The sequence below is a fragment of the Gymnoscopelus braueri genome (assembly GCF_963280865.1).
Source record: "Gymnoscopelus braueri genome assembly, chromosome: 17".
In the NCBI taxonomy this organism is placed as follows: Eukaryota; Metazoa; Chordata; class Actinopteri; order Myctophiformes; family Myctophidae; genus Gymnoscopelus; species Gymnoscopelus braueri.
The window spans coordinates 25,190,473-25,215,291 of record NC_137617.1 but is presented as its reverse complement, the minus strand read 5'-3'; the positions used below and the strand labels follow the sequence as shown (position 1 = coordinate 25,215,291).

General features: G+C 40.2%; 1 protein-coding gene across 4 annotated transcripts; it reads left to right on the top strand.

The window, feature by feature from the left end:
- Nucleotides 1–6,375: 6,375 nt before the first annotated feature.
- On the top strand, nt 6,376–23,405 carry LOC308104525 (GTPase IMAP family member 8-like). 4 transcript variants are annotated; one of them, XM_080454963.1, is made up of 12 exons: nt 6,376–6,507; nt 7,707–7,782; nt 11,077–11,135; nt 12,400–12,477; nt 13,120–13,239; nt 14,766–14,963; nt 15,278–16,003; nt 16,560–17,264; nt 17,763–17,890; nt 19,961–20,639; nt 21,462–21,607; nt 22,267–23,405. In XM_080454963.1, exons 5-12 carry the CDS (start codon nt 13,137–13,139, stop codon nt 22,453–22,455), a joined length of 2,874 nt encoding a protein of 957 aa, XP_080311089.1. In that variant the 5' UTR covers nt 6,376–6,507; nt 7,707–7,782; nt 11,077–11,135; nt 12,400–12,477; nt 13,120–13,136; the 3' UTR covers nt 22,456–23,405. The 4 variants fall into 4 exon arrangements, with proteins under 4 accessions (XP_080311089.1, XP_080311088.1, XP_080311091.1 ...); XM_080454962.1 differs by having other exon boundaries at nt 13,117–13,239; XM_080454964.1 differs by lacking the exon at nt 6,376–6,507 and having other exon boundaries at nt 7,678–7,782; nt 13,117–13,239.
- Nucleotides 23,406–24,819: the final 1,414 nt, after the last annotated feature.

The following is a 24,819-nucleotide window of genomic DNA, read 5'->3' as shown; positions in this document are numbered from 1 at the left end:
AAAGAGAGAGCTGAGACAGCTGTGAAAAGGGAAAGAGAAACAGAAAGACATGTCAGTTTATTATGTTAGTGGTGGAAAGTAACTAAACATTTACACTGATACTGACTGACTTTAGCCTAATTAAGTACACATTTGAGGTTGGCTACTATAGTAATATGGAAGTAAAAATGGAAATACCGTACATAGACTATTCCCATTTTTCAATATTGTATACATCTCATTACAAAACATTAGTTACAAGTTACAGTGTAGATTTAGATCATTACAAAACATACATTATTTCAAAAATACAAATCTACAAGCTTGCAATGAGACACATTGTGAGCTTGTAGATCTGCTATTTTTGACATATTGGAGCCAAATCCCCAACAATTGTGAAATGCCATTCATAATGAGTAGGCCTACTGTTACTTTGGTATGCTACTTCAAGTAATTTACTTGCAACAGAATACTTCTACATTGTGAGATTACTACTTTTACTACTTTTACTTGAGTAAATAAAATCATCCGAGTAGGCTTGCTTCAGAACATTCGAAATACTCCAGTAAAGTAAAAAATACCTCAAAACTGTACTTAAGTACAGTACTTGAGTAAGAGTACTTTACACCACTGTACACAGGATCCCAATGGAAACAATCCATTGGCTTTCTTGGGTTTATCCTCTTAGCATCCTTATGAACCGTTAATAAAGTATATTCAATAAATCAATCAATCCCATGCAGGCTTCTTACATGGACCACACAGTATGACGGTTATCGTTTGCCAAAGTAGAACAGATCTACAAGATAACAACGGCCCTAGCTCTGATCCATTCCATAGCGTTAGAAGGAGTTCTCCTTAACCTTCCTCAACCAGTGGTCCAGGGACCTTGAAGGGATTCCAGGACCCAGGTGGTCCCCAGCTAAATGATAGATAGTTAGGAACCAAATGGACCCTTATGGGTCTGCAACTCTGAGAGTGTACAAATGGAACCAAATGGACCCGTTAGGGTCCATTTGGTTCCATGTGTACACTCTCAGGGTTAAATTAACATTGATTTTACAGTACAAATTGGGGTCCCAGAGATAGAAATGTTATTAAATGGGGGTCCGTAGCCCTAATGCATGTCAAACTGGGGGTCCTTGAAATTAAAATGGTTGAAAATCACTGCTAGAGCCGTAACAACATCTTATCTTCTTATGAGGGTACCGTACTTGGCATATATTTTGAAATGGGGGGTCCACGGGCTATAGTGTCAATTTGGGGGTCCTTGACATGAAAAAGGTTGAAACCCACTGTTCTAACACTATGGACCAGAGCTACAACGGCCTCCTCCACAAATCCATTCAGGTTGTTAGCTTGACGTCTTTTGAACGACAGCGCCCAATCCCTTTGATTTACAATGTAAACAAGCTACAATGAGACGTTTTGAATGCATTAAACTCATTTCAACAGTACAACCATTTACAATGACATTTACACCTTAAACCCAAGAGCGTTTTGAAAAACAACAACACAACATACATAAGAGACAGACGTTACACAGCTAGAAACAAGCTAAGACAGACGTTACACAGCTAGAAACAAGCTAGCTGCTATTTTGACAACGATCATAACGACGACAGCAACGGCCATTAACGGTAAACGGTAAACTTCGGTTACCGGTAACCGACGTTATTTAGTTTAGTTAGTTAACGTAACGTGACGGCAACGGCTGTTAAAATAGCAGATCTACAAGCTCACAACGCCTCGCGATGCATCTGGCGTCGCGTTGGTTAACATGGCGGCAACGGCTGTTAAAATAGCAGATCTACAAGCTCACAACGCCTCGCGATGCATCTGGCGTCTCGTTGGTTAACATGGCGGCAACGGCTGTTAAAATAGAAGATCTACAAGCTCACAACGCGTCGCGATGCATCTGGCGTCGCGTTGGTTAACACGACGGCAACGGCAGTTAAAATAGCAGATCTACAAGCTCACAAGGCGTCGTGATAACGCCATGCATTAACATGACATGATAGCTACGTGTTGTGAGCTTGCAGATCTGCTATTTCAACAGCAGCTCACGCTACAATCAAACCTAATCAATAAAATAGCATTAAAATGACAGTTCCCCCCCTAACCCCCCCGCCCGAGCATTATGAAACTACATCAAACTCACCAGTTGTAGGAAAAAGCTGGTTGAAAAGCAACAATTTAGCACTGCTGCAAGAAAAAAGTAGACAAAAGTAGATAAAACAATCCGTAGATGTTCTTCTGGTTGGTGGTCACTGGTTCCGTCCGTTAGGGTTAAAGCAACTGTTAAGCTCTGGTTAAATGCGACTGGTTCTTTCAAAGTCTCAGACACATCTAACGTAGAACGTTGTGATTAACGCGTTAGTACCCGGCATTCCACCTATGGGCGTTCCACGCGAGCTCTCGCTTCTCGCTGATTGGTCAGCTGTCAATAACAACTCTCATTTCAAACTTTCAACTCTATTATTTTTGTTTTGATTTCGAATAAGAAAAGAGAAGACTCTTTCTGGTCATTATGTGACACATATACGTTTAGAGGAGAAAATGTAAAAAAAATAAAATAATAATAATAGCTGATCTACAAGCATTGTGAGCTTGTAGATCTGCTGTTTTCAAAAGATTTGTATACATTTTTGAAAACTTGTGAAATGGGACATTCTGCATGAGTACTTTCTACTTTTGGTACTTAAAGTACATTTTGATGCCAATACTTTTGTACTTTTACTCAAGTAAATGTTTTATTTCGGACTTTTACTTGTAACTGAGTACTACGTTGCAGTATTGATACTTTTACTTAAGTAATGCATTTGAGTACTTTTTCCACCACTGTCAGTTGAAAGTAACTAAGTACATTTACTTAAGTACTGTACCATTTTTGAGGTATTTGTACTTTACTTGATTATTTCCAATTTCCAATACTTTTACTTCTACTCCACTACATTTCAGAGGAAAATATTGTACTTTTACTGCACTACAATTATTTGAAAACTTTAGGAACTATATAGTTACTTTGCAGATATAAATTATTATTTATAAAACATACATTAACCCCTTTAGCCCTATTTTATACATAGGCTATTTTCAAACATTTTAGTACTTTTACTTTTGGCACTTAAAGTATATTTTGATGCCAATACTTTTGTACTTTTACTCAAGTGAAGTACATTTTGAATTCCGGACTTTTACTTGTAACAGAGTATTTCTACATTGCAGTATATACTTTTACTTAAGTAAAACATTTGAGTACTTTTTCCACCGATTCCACTGATCCATGATAAAAATAATAATAATATTTAATACGGTAATCCAAAGGGGGCGTGTCCCTCCATTGATGACGCGTTTCTGATGGGGTCGCACAATGATAACGTGTTTTATGTGGGACCGTGTTGATGTCAGGCTCATAGACACATTATAAAGGTTTCTATATCTATGGTCAGGCTGGTTTGTTTTTGAATAATCTGTCAATCGGAACGTATTTATCTGTCTAGACCGTATGTCATCATTCATCATTATTAACAGCTGTTAAAGTGTATGTTCGAGCTAGAGTGTAGTCTTTAGTGAGAAAGGAACCAATGCAAGTTAACCAGTGGTGCAAAGTAACTATAAGTACATTTACTAGTACTGTACTTAAGTACAATTTTGAGGTATTTGTACTTTACTTGAGTATTTCCAATTTCCAATACTTTTACTTCTACTCCACTACATCTCAGAGGCAAATATTGTACTTTTACTCCACTACAATTATTTGAAAACTTTAGTTACTAGTTACTTTTCAGATCTAAATTATTACATTATAAAACATGAACCACTTTAGCCCTATTTTATAGGCTATTTGAAAATAGCCGATCTACAAGCTCACAACGCGTGGCATCGCGACGCGTTGTGAGCTTGTAGATCTGCTATTTTCAAACATTTAGTACTTTTACTTTTGGTACTTTAAGTACATTTTGATACCAATAATTTTGTACTTTTACTCAAGTAAATTTTGAATTCCGGACTTTTACTTGTAACAGAGTACTTCTACATTGCAGTATTGATACTTTTACTTAAGTAAAACATTCGAGTACTTTTTTCACCACTGGTGTTTATGCTCAGTGGTGGAAAAAGTACTCAATGTTTTTACTTCAGGAAAAGTATCAATACTGCAATGTAAAAATACTCTGTTAAGTAAAAGTCTGGAATTAAATTACAAAAGTATTGGTATCAAAAATGTATATCCCGTTTCACAAGTGTTCAAATGTATAAAATGTCTACATATCTTTTGAAAATAGCAGATCTACAAGCTCACAATGAGCTTGTAGATCGGCTATTTTCAAATGGCAGAAATGTACTGTATATAGGGCTGAATGTGGTTAATGTATGTTTTGTAATAACAATCAAAATCTACAAAGTAACTGGTAACGGCAGTTTTCAAATAATTGTAGTGGAGTAAAAGTACAATATTTGCCTCTTGAGACGTAGTGGAGAAGTAAAAGTACTGAAAAATCGAAATACTCCAATATATTCAAAAGTACCTCAAAATTGTACTTATAGGTACAGTGCTTGAGTACATGTACATGCAGTTACTTTCCACCACTGGTTATGATTCATTGTAATTGCATATTTCTCTAGGTGTCAGTCATGTCTCAACAGTCTGGGCAGTCTGCGCCCAGCGCCCCTGATGTGCTGGTTTCAGTTTGCAATCTATTTGCCTCCTCTTTTAAGTCAATACTGTACCTCATGCTGATTTGAGATGAGCCATGTTTACTCGTTTTGGGACCATATGAATGGACGAGTAGTAGTTGCACAATGAAATCTTAAGAGTTTTTTTTTCCTATTTAATAAGAGAAAGTGAAATGGTAGGACAAACATTAGTCATGTGACCATCATCAGTGACACTGATCGCATGACAGAAACGTTTGTCCTAGAGCAGGGGTCTTCAACATTTTCAGGCCAAGGACCCCCTTAGCTGAGAGAGAGACGAAGCAGGGGCCCCCTCTATATTGTATAAAGTTGTGTTTCAGATTTTCTTTATTTCTTTTTACTTGGTCTGCTCTTTTGTCCCTCTACACCAAACCTCTTTGCCAAAAATAGCAGATCTAAAAGCTCACAACGCCTCGCAGAGGCGTTGTGAGCTTTTAGATCTGCTATTTTTGGCTAAAGTTATCCTCAGAATAGGGATGCTAGGGTTTAAGTGGTTAATGTAAAAAAGAAAAAATCATATCACACAAAGATTTGGTGGCCCCCCTGTAGTAACTCTGAGGACCCCCTAGGGGTTCACGGACCCCCTGTTGAAGACCCCTGTCCTGAGCACTTTGAGCACATTATTGAGCATGTAAAAAATAAAGGGGGAAAATCGTTAAACTTCTCGCTCCACTCTTTTTGCCCCGTGTTTTTGAGACTACCGCACCCGCAACCGACCTTGAATTTAGGACAAAATATTGGTGTGACAGTTTACCCTGGACGTTTGCTGTGCTTTTGCCATGACCCCTGACATGACATTATTAGGTATATTTGTATATGCATAAAGCCTCTTATCAATTAACAGATGAGGAGAGCATTCCATCCAGAGATTTGAACCAGTGGAGGAGTGCGCTCACAGAGCACGAACAGCTGCTAAAACAATGGGAAAAGGCCTGGGTACGTTCATATTCTGACTGTGTCCCCCCCTTATAGCATGAAAGACGAGCATTGTGCATCTTGATTTTAAGGTTGATTTCAAGTTGAGCCAACATGTCTGTCTGTGCACTGATTTTGTCCCAACTTGAGCATATCTCAAAAAGTATCGGCAGGGATTTGTGTGTGTACACACGTGAAATAGAGATATATGTGTTTCTCTCCGCAGGAAAGCTGTGATGGAAATGGGGCTCTCTGAAAATGTCATGAAATATCACTGATCTTGGCTGTATTTGGTTCTGAACCCGGTTCTCCACCAAAGTGGACCAGGCCTTAAGACACCACAGATGTCACACGTGAATGTCATGTGATGTCACGGTGCCATCCATTTCTTAGATGGAGGTTTGAGGACCCTTCAAGCCAAGCACCTCATGCCTTCTGTCAGGCTCGCCTGGGTGGCAAGACGAGACTTGGACTCCTCCCTACTGAAGAGGACAGAGCTGGTTGGTTGTCTTTGTTTGAGGGATGGCAGAGGCGTCATTTAATTAAAAACAGCACACAAATATCAGTAAAGGGTTCTGTGTAAATGTTGATGTCACCTCTCTCTCTCTCTCTCTCTCTCTCTCTCTCTCTCTCTCTCTCTCTCTCTCTCTCTCTCTCTCTCTCTCTCTCTCTCTCTCTCTCTCTCTCTCTATCTCTCTCTCTCTCTCTCTCTCTCTCTCTCTCTCTCTCTCTCTCTCTCTCTCTCTCTCTCTCCAAACACAGCAAGCCTCCTGCAGAGTCATGTCATAAATGGCTGTGGACTTTTACCCAGAGTCATTCCTTACAGCAGGTTATTAACTGGAGGAGCAAGCTGGACTGGTTTCTTCAACCACTTTGCAGGCAGGTGATAAGGAAGCACTCTGAATGAGAGAAAAGGTACTAATCTTTTTTATATAATAATTAGAAATGTATTTTTGAAACATTTTAACCACACAAATCTTGTATGGATTCAAAATATTTTCAGATGGGTGGTCCGCAGCAGTGCGGAAAAAGTACTCAAATTCTTTACTTAAGTAAAAGTACCAATATTGCAATATAAAAATACTCTGTTACAAGTAAAAGTCCAGAATTCAAAATGTACTTGAGTAAAAGTACAAAACTATTGGCATCAAAATGTGCTTTAAGTACCAAAGGTAAAAGTACTAACATATTTGAAAATAGCAGATCTGCTATTTTCAAATAGCCTATGTATAAAATAGGGCTGAAGTGGTTAATATGTTTCATAATGTAATAATTTATATCTGAAAAGTAACTAGTAACTAAAGTTTTCAAATAATTGTAGTGGAGTAAAAGTACAATATTTGCCTCTGACATGTAGTTTAGTAGAAGTAAAAGTATTGGAAATTGGAAATACTCAAGTAAAAAACAAATACCTCAAAATTGTACTTAAGTACAGTACTTAAGTAAATGTACTTAGTTACTTTCCACCACTGGTCCGCAGCCAAATACATTATTAATTTGGGGGTCCCCTGACATGAAAACATTTGAGAAGTTTAATCTATCATAGACATGAGGAGGGGAGGGTTCAAGGACGAATACATTAGTATAATCGGTATAAGATTATTATCCCCAAATGATTAGCTAGGGTTAGGGTCAGGCCCCCAGAGCCATGGTAGAACATTGAAGCGGGCGTTGTGAGCTTGTAGATCTGCTATTTTCACAATATTTATCTGTGGAATCGAGTCAAACTAAATGTAATGCCTCAACTCCTACAATTCCAATTGCTTGTCAGGGTGGGGGGTCCCCAGTTCAAATATGATTATTTTGGGGGGTCGTGGCCTGAAAAGGTTGAGAACCATTGACCGACTGGACATAAAACGACATAGGCTGCATAAAATAGGAGGAAGTATTACATGCGGAATGAAATTTGCATGCCGATGTGAGTGTTGTTTTCATGTTCTCATGTCCTTTCTAATGCTGGTGTATCATAGAGACATGATTGGTTGTTCTGAATGTGCGTAGGCTACGTATCTTGGCAACCTCTCTCTCTGTCTCCGCCCAGCTCAACTCTTTCCAGAAAAAATAAACCATTGTATTAATCAGGTTTATCTTGTATCTAACACTGTGTGATACAGATCAACTACGAAGTCATCAATTACAACTCAGTGTCTACAGACAAGGACCTTGGACAGACATCAGGATTAATGACAGGTGAGGAATTACAGTAAACACATGTTTGATAGTGTTACATTGTACAATAGAACTGTATGACTGTACATTATAATAGTATAAGATGATGCTGATGAACATGACCCGTAACCACAACAACAAAGACAAACAGTAAAGAACAAACTAGTTAAACAGATAAAGGATATTATTAAACGGAACCAAACTACTACTATAGCTCGCCTCACTTGGACACCAGGTATACATAGACAGAGAGCACATTGGCTTTCTGAATTGGGAGCACTTGTTATACTTTCTGGGGTGTAGAGCAACCAATACTCTGAGGAAAATGTTTGGCTTTGTTCAAGTACTGAAATATCCAACATAACATGAAATGGACATAGCCTAATATGAAAATATAATGTTTAAAGCAGCTCTATCTAACTTTTCTCTTCTACCCTGGATTTGAACCCGGTTTCCCGCGCAAGTGCTGACATTTGTACCATTGAGCTAATAGAGCCTGCCTGCTTGATCGGGGCATAAATTGAATCTTGACCATCAGGTCAAAATCCGTGTCAGATCCTGTGCCTAGGTGAGACATATAAATGTCTCAAGAGCACAGAGCAGGGAGACAAAATACAACCACTCCTATACGTTACATTGTATTAACATACTGTACCATACAGATTGGACAAAATGACATTTTGTCTATGAAATTAATTCAAGGACCCCAACGGAAACAAGTCCGCAAGGACTTTTTTGGTCAGACCTTTTAGACAAAAGTATTATAAATGTAACTGTGTTGTTTTACATTCTTTTGCCTAATAAAATTTTCAATCAATCAATCAACATTGTATTCATTCAAAAAAGTTACAAAGTGAGGCTTTAAGATACTGTTAACATGTCTAACTTGATTACAATTGGTCCAAAGCATTTGAAAACAAAGATAGACAAATACATATTAATTTGGGGGTCCTTGACATGAAAATGTTTGAGAACCAGCTGGTTTAAAGGGCAAAACCACTTTGGTAGAGGTTTGGGTTGCGTAGTTACCATTCCATGATGTAACTCCAAAGGTGAACATGAAATCAAAAATAATTGCTCCAGTGATTAGAAATTGATAATTCAAAATATGCTCCTCATTGACTTATATCGTACGGTGAAACAGCTCTCAAAGTCACTCTTTTAGCTCGTAAACAAACGCAAACAAAGTTGATTCAGACAATATAGACCATCACCAAACCCAGTATTGTTTGTTTTTTTAAATAAAAATGGATCCAGTCCGGGTTTTCTTCCTAATAAAAATGGCAAAATCGACAGGAAGTTGACATTTTTATTTAAAAAACAAACCGTACTGGGTTTGGTGATGCTCTATAATCAACTTTGTTTGCGTTCGTTTACATGCTAAAAGAGTGACTTTGAGAGCTGTTTTACCATACAATGTAAGTCAATGAGGAGCATATTCTGAATTATCAATTTCTAATCAATGGAGCAATTATTTTTGATTTCTTGTCCACCTTTGGAGTTACATCATGGCAAGGTGACTATACAACCCAAACCAAAGTGGTTTTGCCCTTTAAAAAACATTAGGAAACAAGCCCAAAAAAACGCAACCTGCAACTACCAATATTTACAAGCAACTTGACAGAAAAACAAGCCCAAAGTTGCTTATAAGCGGACATGGCAACCCTGCATGGAGCTCTCATTTAGAGTCAGCGTTGACACATCTGAGCTGTCAGTCAACTCACTCTTGTGACTTGATATGAGGTGGTTAAAGTGCGCCCTCTAGTGACACATGATGGAATGTTGCAACAACAGAATGTTGCAAACTTTGTATCCCTGTCAGAATCTGTTGATCTGTTGAGCTGGTTGAAATACATGTAGGTCTAGATATGCACTGTAAAGTACAATAGAATATAATCATAGGACTCAGGTTGCAAATCAGAAAATCAATACATGAAAAACCTTGAATGTTTCATGCTGTCTATTTGAAGTGAATGTGTTAGATTATTATATTAAAGGTAGGGTAAGTGATATTTTTTGGTTAAAACAAAAAGTATTTTGTTAAAAGGTTAAAATACTATATTCTGATAGTAATCATTGCTATAGAGTGTTTGTTCAGTAACAGATGTCTCCCTGTCTCTCCAGCTCTTTAATAAACAGAAAATACATTTTTCGGTAGGTGTCAAAATCTCAGCCAATCAGGAGAAAGTACCCATTTTTAAGCTTAATTTGTATAGTGTTCCAGTTAAAATTTTGCATGCTCATTTCTTAGTGTCATCACTTCCAATTTCACTTGTTTAATCTATATCCTGATTGAGTTCTCTGTCCTGGTTGGATAAAATTGGAAATGAAACAAACTACAAAAAAAAAAAAACTACAAAATACATTTTCTGTTTTATAAAGAGCTGGAGAGACATGGAGACTCTTTATATGGACAGGACACTCTATAGTAACGAGCACTATCAGAACATAGACCCATTTTGCAATTATTTGAATAATTGCAAATCACTTACCCTACCTTTAATTGCTGGTGACAATTGAATTTTTCCCCAGTGGGGAAATACAGTTAAGAATTCAGAGAAGATGAAGCAGTGAATGAATGCTTTTCATAGTGGGTTCATAACTAGGCATTTTATTCAAGGTATTTACTCTGTTAACTGAGAATGTGTGTCTCAATGGTGATGCAGGTACTGTAGCATCATGTTCTAATGCAAGGGTTCCCAAACTTTTCAGGCCGTGACCCCCAAAACAATTAAAAAAGGTCTTAAAAGTCTTTCAATTGTAACTTTATGAATGTGCAGATACCCACAACTATACTACGATACTGTATACACTTTATGCTGTATGTTGGTTTGTTTACTGTTAAGTGAGAAAACTATGTTGCACTTTAAGCTAATCATCTGGGGACCCACCCCCCAAATTTATTTCGGAACCCCCTGGGGGTCTCGAGATAACCTGAGCTTCATATTCATGCAGCTTCTTATACTGTACATGTACTTATGGGGTTGCATCACTGTCAGTATCAGTAATAGATATATCAGTATAGATATGTATTTGTATATGTTTTGTGCCAGGGACCCCCCAGAAGAGAAGATTTGTGTTAAAAAAGAAAAAATGATTCAACATATTTCAACCACAAAAATGTTCACAAAAATACCAGATGTGCAAGCTCGCAGTGCGTCACAACAAGCTTGTAGATCTGTTATTTTTTTAATAGCCAATGCTAAAATCTAAAATGGCACAGATTTCCCGGTCTTAATGGGTTAAGGGAGCTACAGCGTGTGGAGCTCTTCTTGTCCTTTTGATAAATGACAATATTTCCCATTAAATTTACAGCTGTGGTGACGGATGTACTGTACCATCATCACCAGGTGTAATCAGCCCTCTACTCTCAGGTTTGTCTCACACTGTTCAACATTAGTTATAATGTAATAATGTGGACAGCATTCTAAGACATGAAGTAGCGACTGTGAGAAACTCACTGGCAGAATAGTCAGTAAAGAAAAGCAGCTGTAAATGTTTTAATGTACGACAATCCAGCTGTCCTGTGTATATGAGGATGTATCTGCAGTCAGATATATGGGGTATGTTGATTAATTTATGCAACCATGCAGCGATGGTGAAGAAAGGGAACTCATTGTGGACAAACCACAAATCATTTGACTAGACTTTTCCAGCCAACAGTGAACTGAGAAAAATAAATAAAGAACTGAAATCACAACTTGTGTTTCATGTGTGCCACACATGAAACACAAGTGCTGTCATCAGTATTTTAAGTCCCATAAATATTTGCTTTACATTATTGTTTCATAATTTATCTTGCCTTTATGAATCATGTTAAAGTATTGACTTATCCTATCTTTGCATTGTGTGAATTAGCAGTCTACAATAGATTGTAGAAGTGATGGTAATCTTCACTGTCTAATTTGTTTAGTTTAGTTGATTTAGCTTATTTTAAACAAACAAGTATAGTACAGTACATTCCAGTAAAGCATCTTAAAACGGTCCGAAAAGGTGTACCTACCCTATTTGAATACAACATCAAATAAAACATGCAAGCATTCAAATGTAACATTTTGCAAAGCATTCTACTGCAGGGGTCTTCAACGTTTTTTTTCAGGCCAAGGACCCCTTAGCTGAAAAAGAGATGAAGCAGGGACCCCACTACTTATTGTATAAAATTGTGTTTCTGATTAAACATTCTCATAGATTCCATAGATAGCTTCATAGACTTGTTTGCCTGCATCATCATAATTTTTTGTTTGTTTATATTTAACCACTTAAACCCTTAAGTTTACCCTTTACCCTTCAGTAAAATTGACCTTTGGCTCTGTACTAGGTCTGCTAGGTCTAGAGATGCTAGGGTTCAAGTGGTTAATAAAAAGAAAAAAAGTTCTTATCACACAAAGATTGGCGGCCCCCCTGTAGTAACTCTCAGAACCCCCTAAGGGTCCCAGACCTCTTGTTGAAGACCCCATGGTCTACTGTATGAATGTGCTGTACTCTTATATTATGTTTATATGTCCAATTGAATTTGGAAAAAAGCAAACGAGCACACTGACACCTCCTAGTGGGCAGAGCAAAATGCTCTGATGTGGGGGCTGGGGGGTTTGAATAAAAGGTTTTACATCCCTGACCTTTTACATCACTGTAAAACAGGACAGACGCACCAACAGTGAGGCATTGAAGACCATGTGGAACAACCCAAGGGGCCTCACATGCATGCTGTCTGATTAGGTAAGCCCTTGTAGATGGAATAATAGATCATCACCTGTTTCAATTGTTCATATTTTAAGTCTGCAGTGTTTGGCCGATAAATGTATTCTTAACACTGAAGGCCAAATTTAACTTTTGTTTAGCCTGTGGGAAATGTACATATCCATTTATTGTTTTGTCGAAAGATCTGTGTTCTGTTCCTGATTAAATGTCATGTGGAATAATCTTTTTTCTCTCACAAATTCCGTTTACAAACTCCCGTTTTTTAACCCTTCAAATTCACTGTAACATATACATATTATAGGCGTGGGGTCTTCAACGTTTTCAGGTCAAGGACCCCCTAGCTGAGAGAGAGATGAAGCAGGGACCCCCTCTATATTGTTTAAAATTGTGTTTCAGATAAACTTTTTCTGGTCTTTTTTCCCTCTACACCTATAACTCTTTGCCAAAAATAGCCGATCTACAAGCTCACAACGCCTCGCGCTGCGAGGCGTCGTGAGCTTGTCTGCTATAGGCTTGTAGATCTGCTATTTTTGGCTTAAGTTCTCCTCAGAAAAGGGATGCTAGGGTTCAAGTGGTTAATGTAAAAAAAAAAAACAATCATGTCTGGCTTGCTACGGGAGACAAAAATGTATTAAAGTTAATTTGGGGCTTTTCTAGTAGGCTACAAAGCATTACAAATGGAGGAAACGACAGCAGAGACACAGCGAGAGCTGATGGAGGCAGCAACGCAGAGCGACACTTTGCAGAGCGGGATTCAGACTACCAGCAGCACGCCAGCAGGTGAAACATTATGTGTGTGTGTGTGTGTGGTGTTCAGGTTATAGCAGTGGTGTGTGTGTGTGGTGTGGGTGGGGGGGGGGACTGGTCAAGTCCCCCTTTTCAAAAGGTCTACATTTTAAAGATTTTTCAAAAGGTTTCAAAAATAGCAGATCCACAAGCTCTTCTACAGCATATCTACAAGCTCTACAACGCGACTACAAGCTGTGAGTTTGTAGATGCTATTCATCGTACGAGAAGAATATAAGGTTCATGTACGTGCGTGTGTTTTGTAAAAATGTGTTGTGCTTGTAACGAATGGTTTGTGGTTTGTGCTTGTACTTTGCAAAAAAGTACTTGTTTGTTTTCAATTAACATTTGTGAACAGAAAAAGTAAAATGCAAACCTGTGAGTATGTGCAACACTGCTTCTCAGGGGCGCAGAGGACAATTTTTAACTGGGGGGGAACAAATTCGAGTGCCCCCCCCCCTCCACCCGTAGCATTCCCAGCTGGGAAATAAGGTCGAAGCCAACTAATGAGTTGATGTGATGGTAATCTTTATTAACTCAACGTAAAACTAAAGAAAAAGCATGAAATACATAATCAATAATCATAAACAAACGCATGTCATACATGGTGCAAACATACATATCAGCAATGTTACAGCATGGCAGTTTACTCTCTTATGTGGGCTTGAAATGACCATGAAAAGGCATCGTTTTATATGATAGACATCATTGACAATAACGAAAAAACATCACATGGATGCACCTGGGACGTATCATCAGTTTTCAATAAGTTCCCTATGAAAGACACATCTAGTTTGACGTCCTCCATCATCCGATCCACTACAGCTCTCTGTTTACATAATTTCACGTTCATAGACGCATTCCCGCCTGCTGGTAATTTTGCAGTGAATGAGAACATTGCAGTGAATGAGAGACGGCTGGACCTTTGTCATATAATCGTTTCAGGAATATAAAAGAAGATATCACAGGTTGTTTTGTAATAACTGTTCTTTTTTATGTGCACAGTACGCAATTTTATTGAAGCATTTAAACAGCGGAAGGTATCGTTTCAGACTCTGTATTATCGCAAGATTTGGTTGTCACACTGATGGACAGTCTTGCGATACTTTGGCACGTTCATAAACGTACTTTGTGCTCTTTAGATACCTCTATAAAATTATACAGTGTACACATCGAAAAGCAACACAGCAGAAAACAATGTGTGATATGTCTTCTTTTATTTTCTTGGACCGACTATTTTACAAAGGTCTCAGTCTTTAAGAAATAGAGATTATTTATAAGCTGGTCCACCTGGCTCTCGTTGACTACAAAGCATTCCACCGAACTCCCGGCTGCAGTTTGCCACGCAGTGCGACGAATCTGCCAGCTGGAATTGCTGGATAGAGAAAATGACGTCGGTGTCCTTTCCTTAATTTACCTTCCTACCTGCCTTAGGTAACAGCAGTGTTACCTAAGGCTGCTGCGCACAAGACAGATATCTGTGATTCTGCTCATCATTGGAAGTTTAACATTTTTCCCAGATCCGGGGGAAGGCTCGAGCGATCGGACAGAGGCCGCGGCGAGGCCGCTCCGTGCACCATCCCCGGCCTTGAGTTGGGCTGGTCAGATGGAGACGGTCGACCCGCTCTACGACGTGGACCTGGCGGATCACGTCTTCGACCCTCTTGTGGATGAGGCCTACGACAGGGCCTCCCTGCCCCCCCGTCCCCATGGAACTGGTATGTCACAACCCCCCCAATCCTCCCCCCCCCCTGCGCCCCTGCTGCTACAACTCACCATTTGCTCGAAAATGGGTTTTGTGGCATGAATTGTACTCTTACCGTTAAGCCCTAACTCTTGTGTTAAGCCCTAACCCTAACGAATAAAAGTGTAAAATGATATTTAAATCTATAGAAATCTAGAGATAATGTGAACCTGTAACAATATATGTCAAATATAGCGTATATCTATTAAACAAATGAAACCAGCAAACTGATACGGGTTTAGTAACATCTGTGATCTTAATGAATATTATTCTTATTTTTCCAACCAGGAAAGAACAGCGACCCGACAGAACTGAGAATCGTTCTGATCGGGGGAAGAGGAGGAGCACGCTGCGGAAAGAGTTCAGTAGGAAACATCATCCTGGGAAGAGAGATGATGGGGAGAGATGTTTTTGACACATACACACAAACAAAAACGAGCATCATGAGACAAGCGGTAGTGTCAGGGAGACAGGTCACCGTGGTCAACACTCCAGGATGGAGATTTCCAGATCTGACCCCAAAACTGACTCAGTTAGAAATCCAACAGAGTTTGAATCTGTGTCATCCAGGACCCCATGTCTTTGTCCTAGTGATGAGATTGGACGTCACCCCATTTGAAGGAACAGCGATGTCAGCAGAGGAGCATTTGAGATTTCTCTTCGGTGATCGAGTGTGGACACACACTATTATGGTGTTCACTGTAACTAATAACAATAATTCACTTCTGCAGATGGCACCTGATGTCATTAGATCTGACAATCAATTAAGATATCTTACCGAGAAATGTGAAGGTCGCTTCCATGTTCTTAACATTACTGACAGAGGAGATAGAAGTCAGGTCACACAGCTGCTAGAGAAGATAGAACAGATGGTGAATAGTAATGGTTGTCACTATGAGACAGAAAAACATGTCTCAGAGGAACTGAAGGAGATGGAGAGAGCCATCAGAAGAAGAGCAGAACAAAGGAGGGCAGACGCTCAGAAACAAACAACTGGACAACCAAAACATATGGGTATGTTTTGTTTTACTTTGTTAAAGTGACACTTTGCTAATCTAAATTGCATTGTTCTGATGTGAGCAGCTCATGCTGGCAAAACAATTATAATAAGTGTTGTATTCTGTGTTTTGATTGTATTTGCTGGCAATTCTGGTGTCCCTAAAAAAGAATAGTGACAATAACTGATTTGTGATTTGCATGACGACGCGTTGTGAGCTTGTAGATATTTTTGCTATTTGTCATATGATGGAGTATATAGGGCTTAACCACATCCCTAGCATCCCTATTGTGGGGCAAACATTAGGCATAAATAGCTGATAGAAGATATCTAGTGCCGAGCGAAAACAGGAGGAATCCCCTGGGGGACTCCAGTAAACTAACTATAGGGTTGTAGTGGTTAAGTGCAATATTATTTATATTTATATATATTATAACAAACTGTGAAAATAGCAGATATAAGCTCACAACGTGTGGCCTGTAGATCAGCTTTTTGGGGAATGTTTTAAGAAAATAAAAATGTTGTTAAACAAAAAGGTTTCAAAGTGAAAGTAAACAATCTTTTCTTTGACAGGACTGACTGACCTCAGGATTCTGTTGCTGGGAAGGGAGTGGTCTGGGAAGAGTTCAGCAGGAAACCTCATTCTGGGAGGCAGTCCTTTTAAAGTCAGTCAGAGAGGTCAGAGATCAGTGCAGTGTGAGGTAAGACATTATGCAGTAGCAGGGAGACGTCTGACAGTGGTGGAGTCACCAGGCTGGCGACAGGACAGTCCACTACAGGACACCTCAGAGATGGACAAACTGGAGATCCAGAACAGTGTGAGTCTCTGTCCTCCTGGACCACATTCTGTTCTTCTGATGGTTTCTCTTGATAAAGCATTCACCAAAGCAGAGAGAGTAGCAGTAGAGGAACACATGGAACTTTTGTCACAGAGCGTGTGGAGTCACACTATAGTACTGTTCACCAAGGGAGACAATCTTGGAGACAGAAGCATTGAGCAGCACATTGAGGCTGAAGGGGAAGACCTCCGTTGGCTTGTTGACAAATGTGGGAACAGATATCATGTCTTCAACACTACGAAGATAGATGACACTCAGGTCACAGAGCTGCTGGAGAAGATAGAGGAGATGCTGGCAGGAAACAGAGGTGGACACTATGAAGTTGATGGAGATGTTTCAGAGAAGGTGTCAGAGAGGAAGACGATCGTAGAGGAACATGTCGAGACATTCATGACCAGGACACACAGACAAAGAACAGCTCTGAAAGCTCTGTTTGAAGGTAATGTTTATATTATGAAACTGACTGGTAAATTATGAAACGAAAACTTCACGGGCACTCGGGTGGAGCAGTGGCAAATTAACTGGCATAATGACTAAATTGGGGAGAAAAAGGATAACGTCACCCATTTTCAACCTATCTTCATGTAATTGTTGTGAGAAGTACAGTACAAGCTCACAACACGTCACTATGTGACGCCATGTGAGCTTGTAGATCAGATTATGTTCTCTATTTCCCTATATATATAAGTCTGTCTGTGTGGTTATATTGAACCAATGAGTAGTATTACCTAGAGCCTATTACTAAATGATAACTACATTGGATCCATTGGAACACAGGTTATTTTTTCCATTTCCTGAAAAGTAACAGTTTTGGATATATAAGGTTTCCTCTCTATAGTGACAGTATGAAGGCTGCTATAAAACTCAATCTCTGAATCCAGGTCCTAAATATTTAAATCATTGTTAAGTGAAGTAATGTAGAGTTTGTGTCTGTCAGGAGAACATCAGAGTCTATCAGATGTGAGGGTGATGTTGGCTGGTGGAGAGGAGCTTCAGAGGAGCAGAGCTGGAAATTACATACTGCAGAAGACTGTGAAGACTGTGTTTCCAGAAACTCCATTCAAGGTGAGTAAAATATGAATGTGATGTTATAATGAATGACCTCAACGTAAACCATAAAGATATCAAATAGAAATATTTCTGGTGATAATGTGAAAGTATCTGCTGTCATTAATGTTTTACCACTTTCATTCACCCTGGTGCCACAACAATTTTGCACAATCCCCCCCTTTTCTCCTTGCTCTAAAATAGCAGATCTACAAGGTCACAACCTGTCACATAGCGACGTGTTGTGAAGCTTGTCCTTTTATTTTTGAATAGTCAAAGTATAAAATACTGTTTAAGTGTTTAAGACATCATGTGACCATTGAACTGTCAGTGATCATGGTCCCTCCCTCTGAGTAATTACATAAGAATACGTTATTGTATATTACATTTACATTAAACTGAAATTGTATTTCTCTATGCTGGTTGTGATTATTGACCATCAGATATATTTAGGTTGTTCAATTATTCCATATAGTTTATTACTTTTCTATTATTTATTTTGTTGTGTTCCTGTTAGTTAGGTTTGTTTATTGCGGGCCTTTTAGACAATCAAGTATAGTACAGTACATATCAGTAATGCACATTAAAATGTTCCGAAAAGGTGTAGGCTGAAGCTAAAGCTTGTTTTGCCTACCCCATTTAAATACAAAATCAAATATCAAAACAGATCATGAACATATAGTTTCGTATTTTGATTTAACAAAACTGAAAAACAATTTGTACGTTTACTAAGCCAAGTAAGAAAATAACAAACAAAAAAACTAAACAAAAAGACAAATAATAAATCAAAAAGGTAGCAATATAAAAGTATATAGCAATATAAAAATACATAATATGACCTACTGTAGGGTCATAACACCTCCCCCCTAAGATCAAACATTTATCACAAAAAAAAGTTTGATTTCACCTTCACAACTCCAAAAAAAATATGCTCAATTCACTCCTTCCTATCTACCCACCAAGACCATCTCTCCTAATGTCTCACCGAGACCCCTTTCCCATATCTCCAGAGACTCCCTCTTCCCTACTGCTGTCTCTACTGAGACCTCCGTTTCCTGTCTCCACTGAGACTCCCTCTTCCCTACTATTATCTCTACTGAGACCTCCGTTCATATCTCCAGAGACTCCTTCCCTCCTAATGTCTGCAAGAGACCTCACTGAAATTGCCCTCACTCATAATGTCTTCCACTGAGACTTCTTCCTAATAGCTGAACATGAAACACAGAACTACAAAAATCACTGAATCTTCACACCTTCACAGAATATCTACAAAAATCGCAATTTCACAGAACTACAAAACACATGAAATCACTGAATATCTACAAAAAAACTCATATGAAAATTCTTAACTTGCACACCAAAAATCTAAAACTATTACATAATTTCACAATCTCCATATTGCTGGTTGGCAAACTCATACAAACAGTATTCTTAACCTTAATGACTATACTTTGTTTGCTCACAAGAAGCTCTCATGGGGATCATGCTGGGTTTTTGTGTCACCTGCAATCACTGCAGAGCAACATTAGGGTGGCATATCAGCTCTCAAGCTGTCACTAGTGCAAGGCCCCCGTCTCCCACCTCCATTTCCCTGACCCTGACGGTCAGCCAACATCCCTTGGTGTATTGAGGACTTTTGGGAGTGGATGCACCAGGCACTATAAGCAGGGCAGGCAACGTGCTCCACCTCAGCTTTTGCCCCCTCCTCGGTTGTGAGGAAATGCAACCCCTCTCCCCCAGCTTCTTTATCATGAGCACTCTTAACTTTACCAATTTTCAATGCCACTTGCATATTAAAAATGTTCCAAATCAAAAATTTGTGTCACTACAAACAAAATGATGTCAACCAGAAATATTGAGATAGTGAACTTACCAAAACAGGGGAGGGGATTAGTTTGGACGAGCCCCCAATCATGTTACGCCCCGGCCTAGGGGAACCTAACAAGTGAGACCCCCCCCCCTTCCAGCTCCAAAGGACCACCAGCAACAAGAGTTCACAGCCTTTTTATGGGTTTTTATTAAAAGCCAGTTACTTCGGGGTGGGCATTACATCTAACACTAACATTAACAGTAATCCTCATATTCCAGGAGTTTAAAACCCAGACCAAACTGACAGAATGTGTCAAACAACAGAGTCAAGTTGCTGAAAGAAATGTGAGTGTGGTGATCTGTCCAGACTGGTCGACTACACCTCCATCACAGAAGATCAAAGACGTCCTTCTACACGGTGTGACTCTATGTTCTCCTGGACCCCACGCTCTCCTGTTGCCTGTTCCTGTCCTGTCCAGTTTCTCTGAAGCTGACAGGAGATCAGTGGAGGAACACATGGAGCTGCTGGGGGACAAAGTCTGGAGACACGCTCTGGTTCTGTTCACATGGGGATACTGGCTGGGAGGGAAACATGTTGAGGAGTACATAGTGTCTGAAGGAGAACCTCTGAGGTGGCTCCTGGAGAAATGTGGCTACAGATATCATGTTCTAGACTTCGACAAGTTGAACATTTCAGAGATAAAAGAGTTGATGGAGAAAATAGAAGACATGGTGACGAGGAACAGAGGACACTATGAACCTTTAGAGATGACACCGTTCAAAAGTCTGAAAGAAAAATTGACAGACGAAGAACGGAACAGCCTGGAAGAAGAATGGAAGAAGAGAGAGGAGGAGATGATACAGAGGATGTTGAAGTTTGTGGTGAAGGAGCTTGAAGAACCAACCCTGCCAGCTGCCAGGAGGAGAAGGGGCAGTCTACTGCACCTTCCTCCAAGTGGTGAGTATCGATATAATTGATCTGCAACAACAGTGATTCGGACCACAATGGAAACGGAAAATGGAAGTCCCCAGGACTTTTTTTGTTATCCCTTCAGCCCACACAGTGTTTTACTGTGTTTTCCGAGCTGTTTTTGGCCACAAACTACCATCTGACAATATTGTGTGCCAGGGACCCCCATATGAAAATATTAGTGTTAACATTTTACAATATACAATATTTAAAAACAAAATAGCAGATCTACAAGCTCACAAGCGCATTATTGCCCGTTGTGAGCTTGTAGATCAGCTATTTTGTCTTTTGTTTTGTTCTTTATTTACCCAGGGTAGCTGAGCACAAATGCTCATTTCCATCAACGCCCTGCACATACTGTAGACACACGCATTAAAACCTGGGAGCTGACCAGTATAACAGTACAACTTATACTGTTGGTCACTGAGCAGCTCCACTGGAGCAAAATGGGGTTCAGTGCCTTGCTCAAGGGCACTTGAGCTAGTGGTGAGTGGTGGCCATTCACTTCCCCACCCAGATTTTTCCTGACGGTCCGGGGAATTGAACCGGGAACCGAACCGGGAACCTTTCGGCAACAAGTGTGCTCCTCTAACTCTTAGGCCACTGCTGCCCCTAACGTTATTATGAGCATTAGTGAGGACCAATTTCATGAAGATAGGTTGAAAATGGGTGAAGTGGTCCTTTAAGATTCCTCTTTAGGCAATAGAGTATGTGAACTGAGAAAAAATATATATATATATTTATAATCAGTTGCAGTTTTTTCTTCTTGTATTATTATCATTGTAAATGTCTTGTTGTCTTCTGTTCCAGTGAGTGGTGGAACGCCATCTGAAACAGGAAGCAGTTCATACCACCATTCACCTGCCAAGGTTTTTGAATGGCTGAAGAAGGGATCAATACCGTCCTCTTCGGGATATGACACCATGAGTGAAGCTCCCAGTCTGGCAGGCTATGATGTGAGAGATGAAGATGTTTCATAGATGAAACTTTACTTTGACATCAATCGCACACCTTTACATTTTTATTTCTTTCATTAAAGCTGTAACCTTCCTCTTCTACCGCGGATTTGAACCCGGTTTCCTGTGCAAGTGCTGAAATTTTTACCATTGAGCTAATAGAGCTTTCATGCTTGCTCAGGGGATACATTTAATCTTGACCATCAGGTAAAAATTTGTGTCAGATCCTGTGTCTAGGTGAGACATGACCTTTGACACAATCTAAATGTCTAGAATAGAAGAGCAGGGAGACAAAATACAACCACCCCTATTGTGTTAACATATTCTACCATACAGATTGGACAAAGTTACATTTTATTCATAAAAAAAAGTTACATGCCACTTTGCCACTTTAAGGGAAACAGTTGTAGTAATTATTTAAGTAGGTTGGAGCTTGAAAGAACTGTCTCTTAGAAGCTGTCCGTAGACAAAAGAAGAGAGGAGACAGACAAAATTAAAGAAATAGAACATACTGCAAAGAACTATCATTATAACAAAATAATTTACCCAAAACAAAGACTACGAATCATGTCAGACAAATCACATCCGACATACGTCTCATAACATCACATTAACCACCATTGTAAAAACAGTAGGCCTAATATTTGTTCCTTTTCCAGACACAAGAGCTACCGATGGGACAGCGGAGGGGACCGTGGCCCCGGGCGGTCACCTGCTCTCGATGTGGACGACCGGGACATGTTGAACGTAACTGCCGAGCCTCAGTTCCCGCTGTCCCTCAGCACCAGGACAACTGGCGTGAACGTGCCGAGCCAACTGGTGAGCCAACTGCCGCCAAGCCTTCCTAACCCTCCCACTGACCACCTACTGAAGCTGAAGGGCTATACTTGAACTGTGACCTGAATGACGTTCGGTGCCAAGTCCTCATTAACCTTGTTCCCAGACTTTTCCGTCATATGACAAGGAGTAAAGCCTGGTAAAGAGCTGAAATTGCCTATAGGGCGGCACTTCCGTTGTATGTATTAACCCAGGAAGCTGTCTTTTTCGTCCAATCATGACACAGTGTTCATGCCCATGGAATGTAAACAGATCTGCACAGCCTCAAAGTATACGTTTCTTGGACGGTATTTACTGTATTTCTGCTTAGACACTTTGAGTAGTAGTTATTGTCCAACGTAAGCCCTCATCAACACGGGAGGCTCTCTCACAGTTCCAACCCGGGACCCATGCCCCAAAATCACAAAGGCTTGGATATGTTGATCCACAGATCAAGCCAAGAGATGGCTGCAGCAGGCATGATTGAACCATGGTCATAAGGTAGTCCTCCATATTGACTGGCAACTCGCCAGCATAGAATAGAACCAGGTAAATGCCGGAGACCCCTCCCCTCCCCATCATAATGACCTTCACACTGGGACCCCCAAACCTCCGAGACCACCGGGGCCTCCAGGGCTGGATAAGCTATAAGGAGACATGTGCTTCAGCACCTCCAGGACATTTTTAGGTGTGTGGGGTACTGGGGACAGTGAAACTCCTCAGGTGGGGGCTGTGTAGAGTCCCAGGGTGTGCCAACGTGATGAAGACTTCCCAGCATGCTTCAGGGTATAAACTACAGTTATTGTCTATTGCAGGGGTCTTCAACAGGGGGTCCGGGACCCCTAGGGGGTCCTCAGAGTTACTACAGGGGGTCCGCCAAATCTTTGTGTGATATGTTTTTTTTTTTACCTTAACCACTTGAACCCTAGCATCCCTTTTCTGAGGAGAACTTTAGCCAAAAATAGCAGATCTACAAGCTGACAACGCCTCGCGCTGCGAGGCGTTGTCAGCTTGTAGATCGGCTATTTTGGGCAAAGAGCTATCGGTGTAGAGGGAAAAAAGAGCAGACCCCGTAAACAAAAAAAGTTTAATCTGAAACACAATTTTATACGATATAGAGGGGGTCCCTGCTTCAGCTCTTTCTCAGCTAGGGGGTCCTTGGGCTGAAAACGTTGAAGACCCCTGGTCTATTGCAAGACCCCCAGGCCTTTTTGAAGCAAACATCTCCAGCTTGGGTCCACTACATGAACTAACGAAAAGGGCTCGACCAATGGGCTCGACTCACGGGCTTGCGCGAGATGGATGAAGTGGACGCATAAAGCAGTGTTTTTCAACCTTTTCAGGCCGTGACCCCCCAAAATGATCAAATTTGAACTGGGGACCCCCCAACCCTGACAAGCACTTGGAACCGTAAGAGTTGAGGCATTACATTTAGTTTGACTCGGTTCCACAGATAAATATTGCGAAAATAGCCAGTCTACAAGCTCTCAACTCGTTCTAAAAAGGCGTTGTGAGCTTGTAGATTGGCTATTTTCACAATATTTGCCTCTTTCTTATATTATTTGACAATTTGACCAGTTTTTATTAGCCTGGTAAACCCTCCCTCCGGAAATCTCATTTCCATTTGATTTCAGGAGTGAGTCTGGCCTGATCCGCCTTTCTGCAATATTGGCTGTGCTGGAGTTGGGCGGGAGTAATACCGTTGACTGACAACCCCTTCAGCCAATGATAATTTTTCCCCTTCAGCCAATCAGCAGTTAACCAGTCTAATGTGACGCAAGGGGACTTTTGAGACGATCCATGCCCAAAATGGGTTGCCTTATTCGGTTACATGGGTGTCACTGCCCGCCCCTACCGGTTCTCGACATTTTTATTTTTAAATAGGCTTTGTCATGATTAATTGACCACATATATGAAGTTAAACAACTAAATTCTATCCAAACGATATCTTATAAGTAAATTCCGTGCCTCAAAATAGAAGTTGGAGAGCTTTTTGAAGTAAAAAAATTGCGGAGAAAATAGCGCACAAGAAAAAGATGGCTGCCGTTCGTGTTTTGGGCTCACTCGAACTCGCCACCTGATTGGCCAACGTAAGCTGTCAATCACAGAACAATGAGCGACGACGCTGATAGGCGCGGCCGTTTGGCATACACAGCCAATATTGCAGAGAGGCGGTTCATGCCAGACTCACTCCAGGAATCAAATAGAAATGAGATTTCCGGAGGGAGGGTTTACCAGGCTAAGTTTTTATAGCGTAGTTTATTGATTACCTTTGATGCAGTATATGGTCTTTTTTTCTTTCTTTTTTTTATAGGTATTAAAAAGGTCTTAAAAGTCATCTGGGGACCCCCCCAAAAACAGTGTGGGGACCCCCACAGGTTGAGAGCCACTGGCAT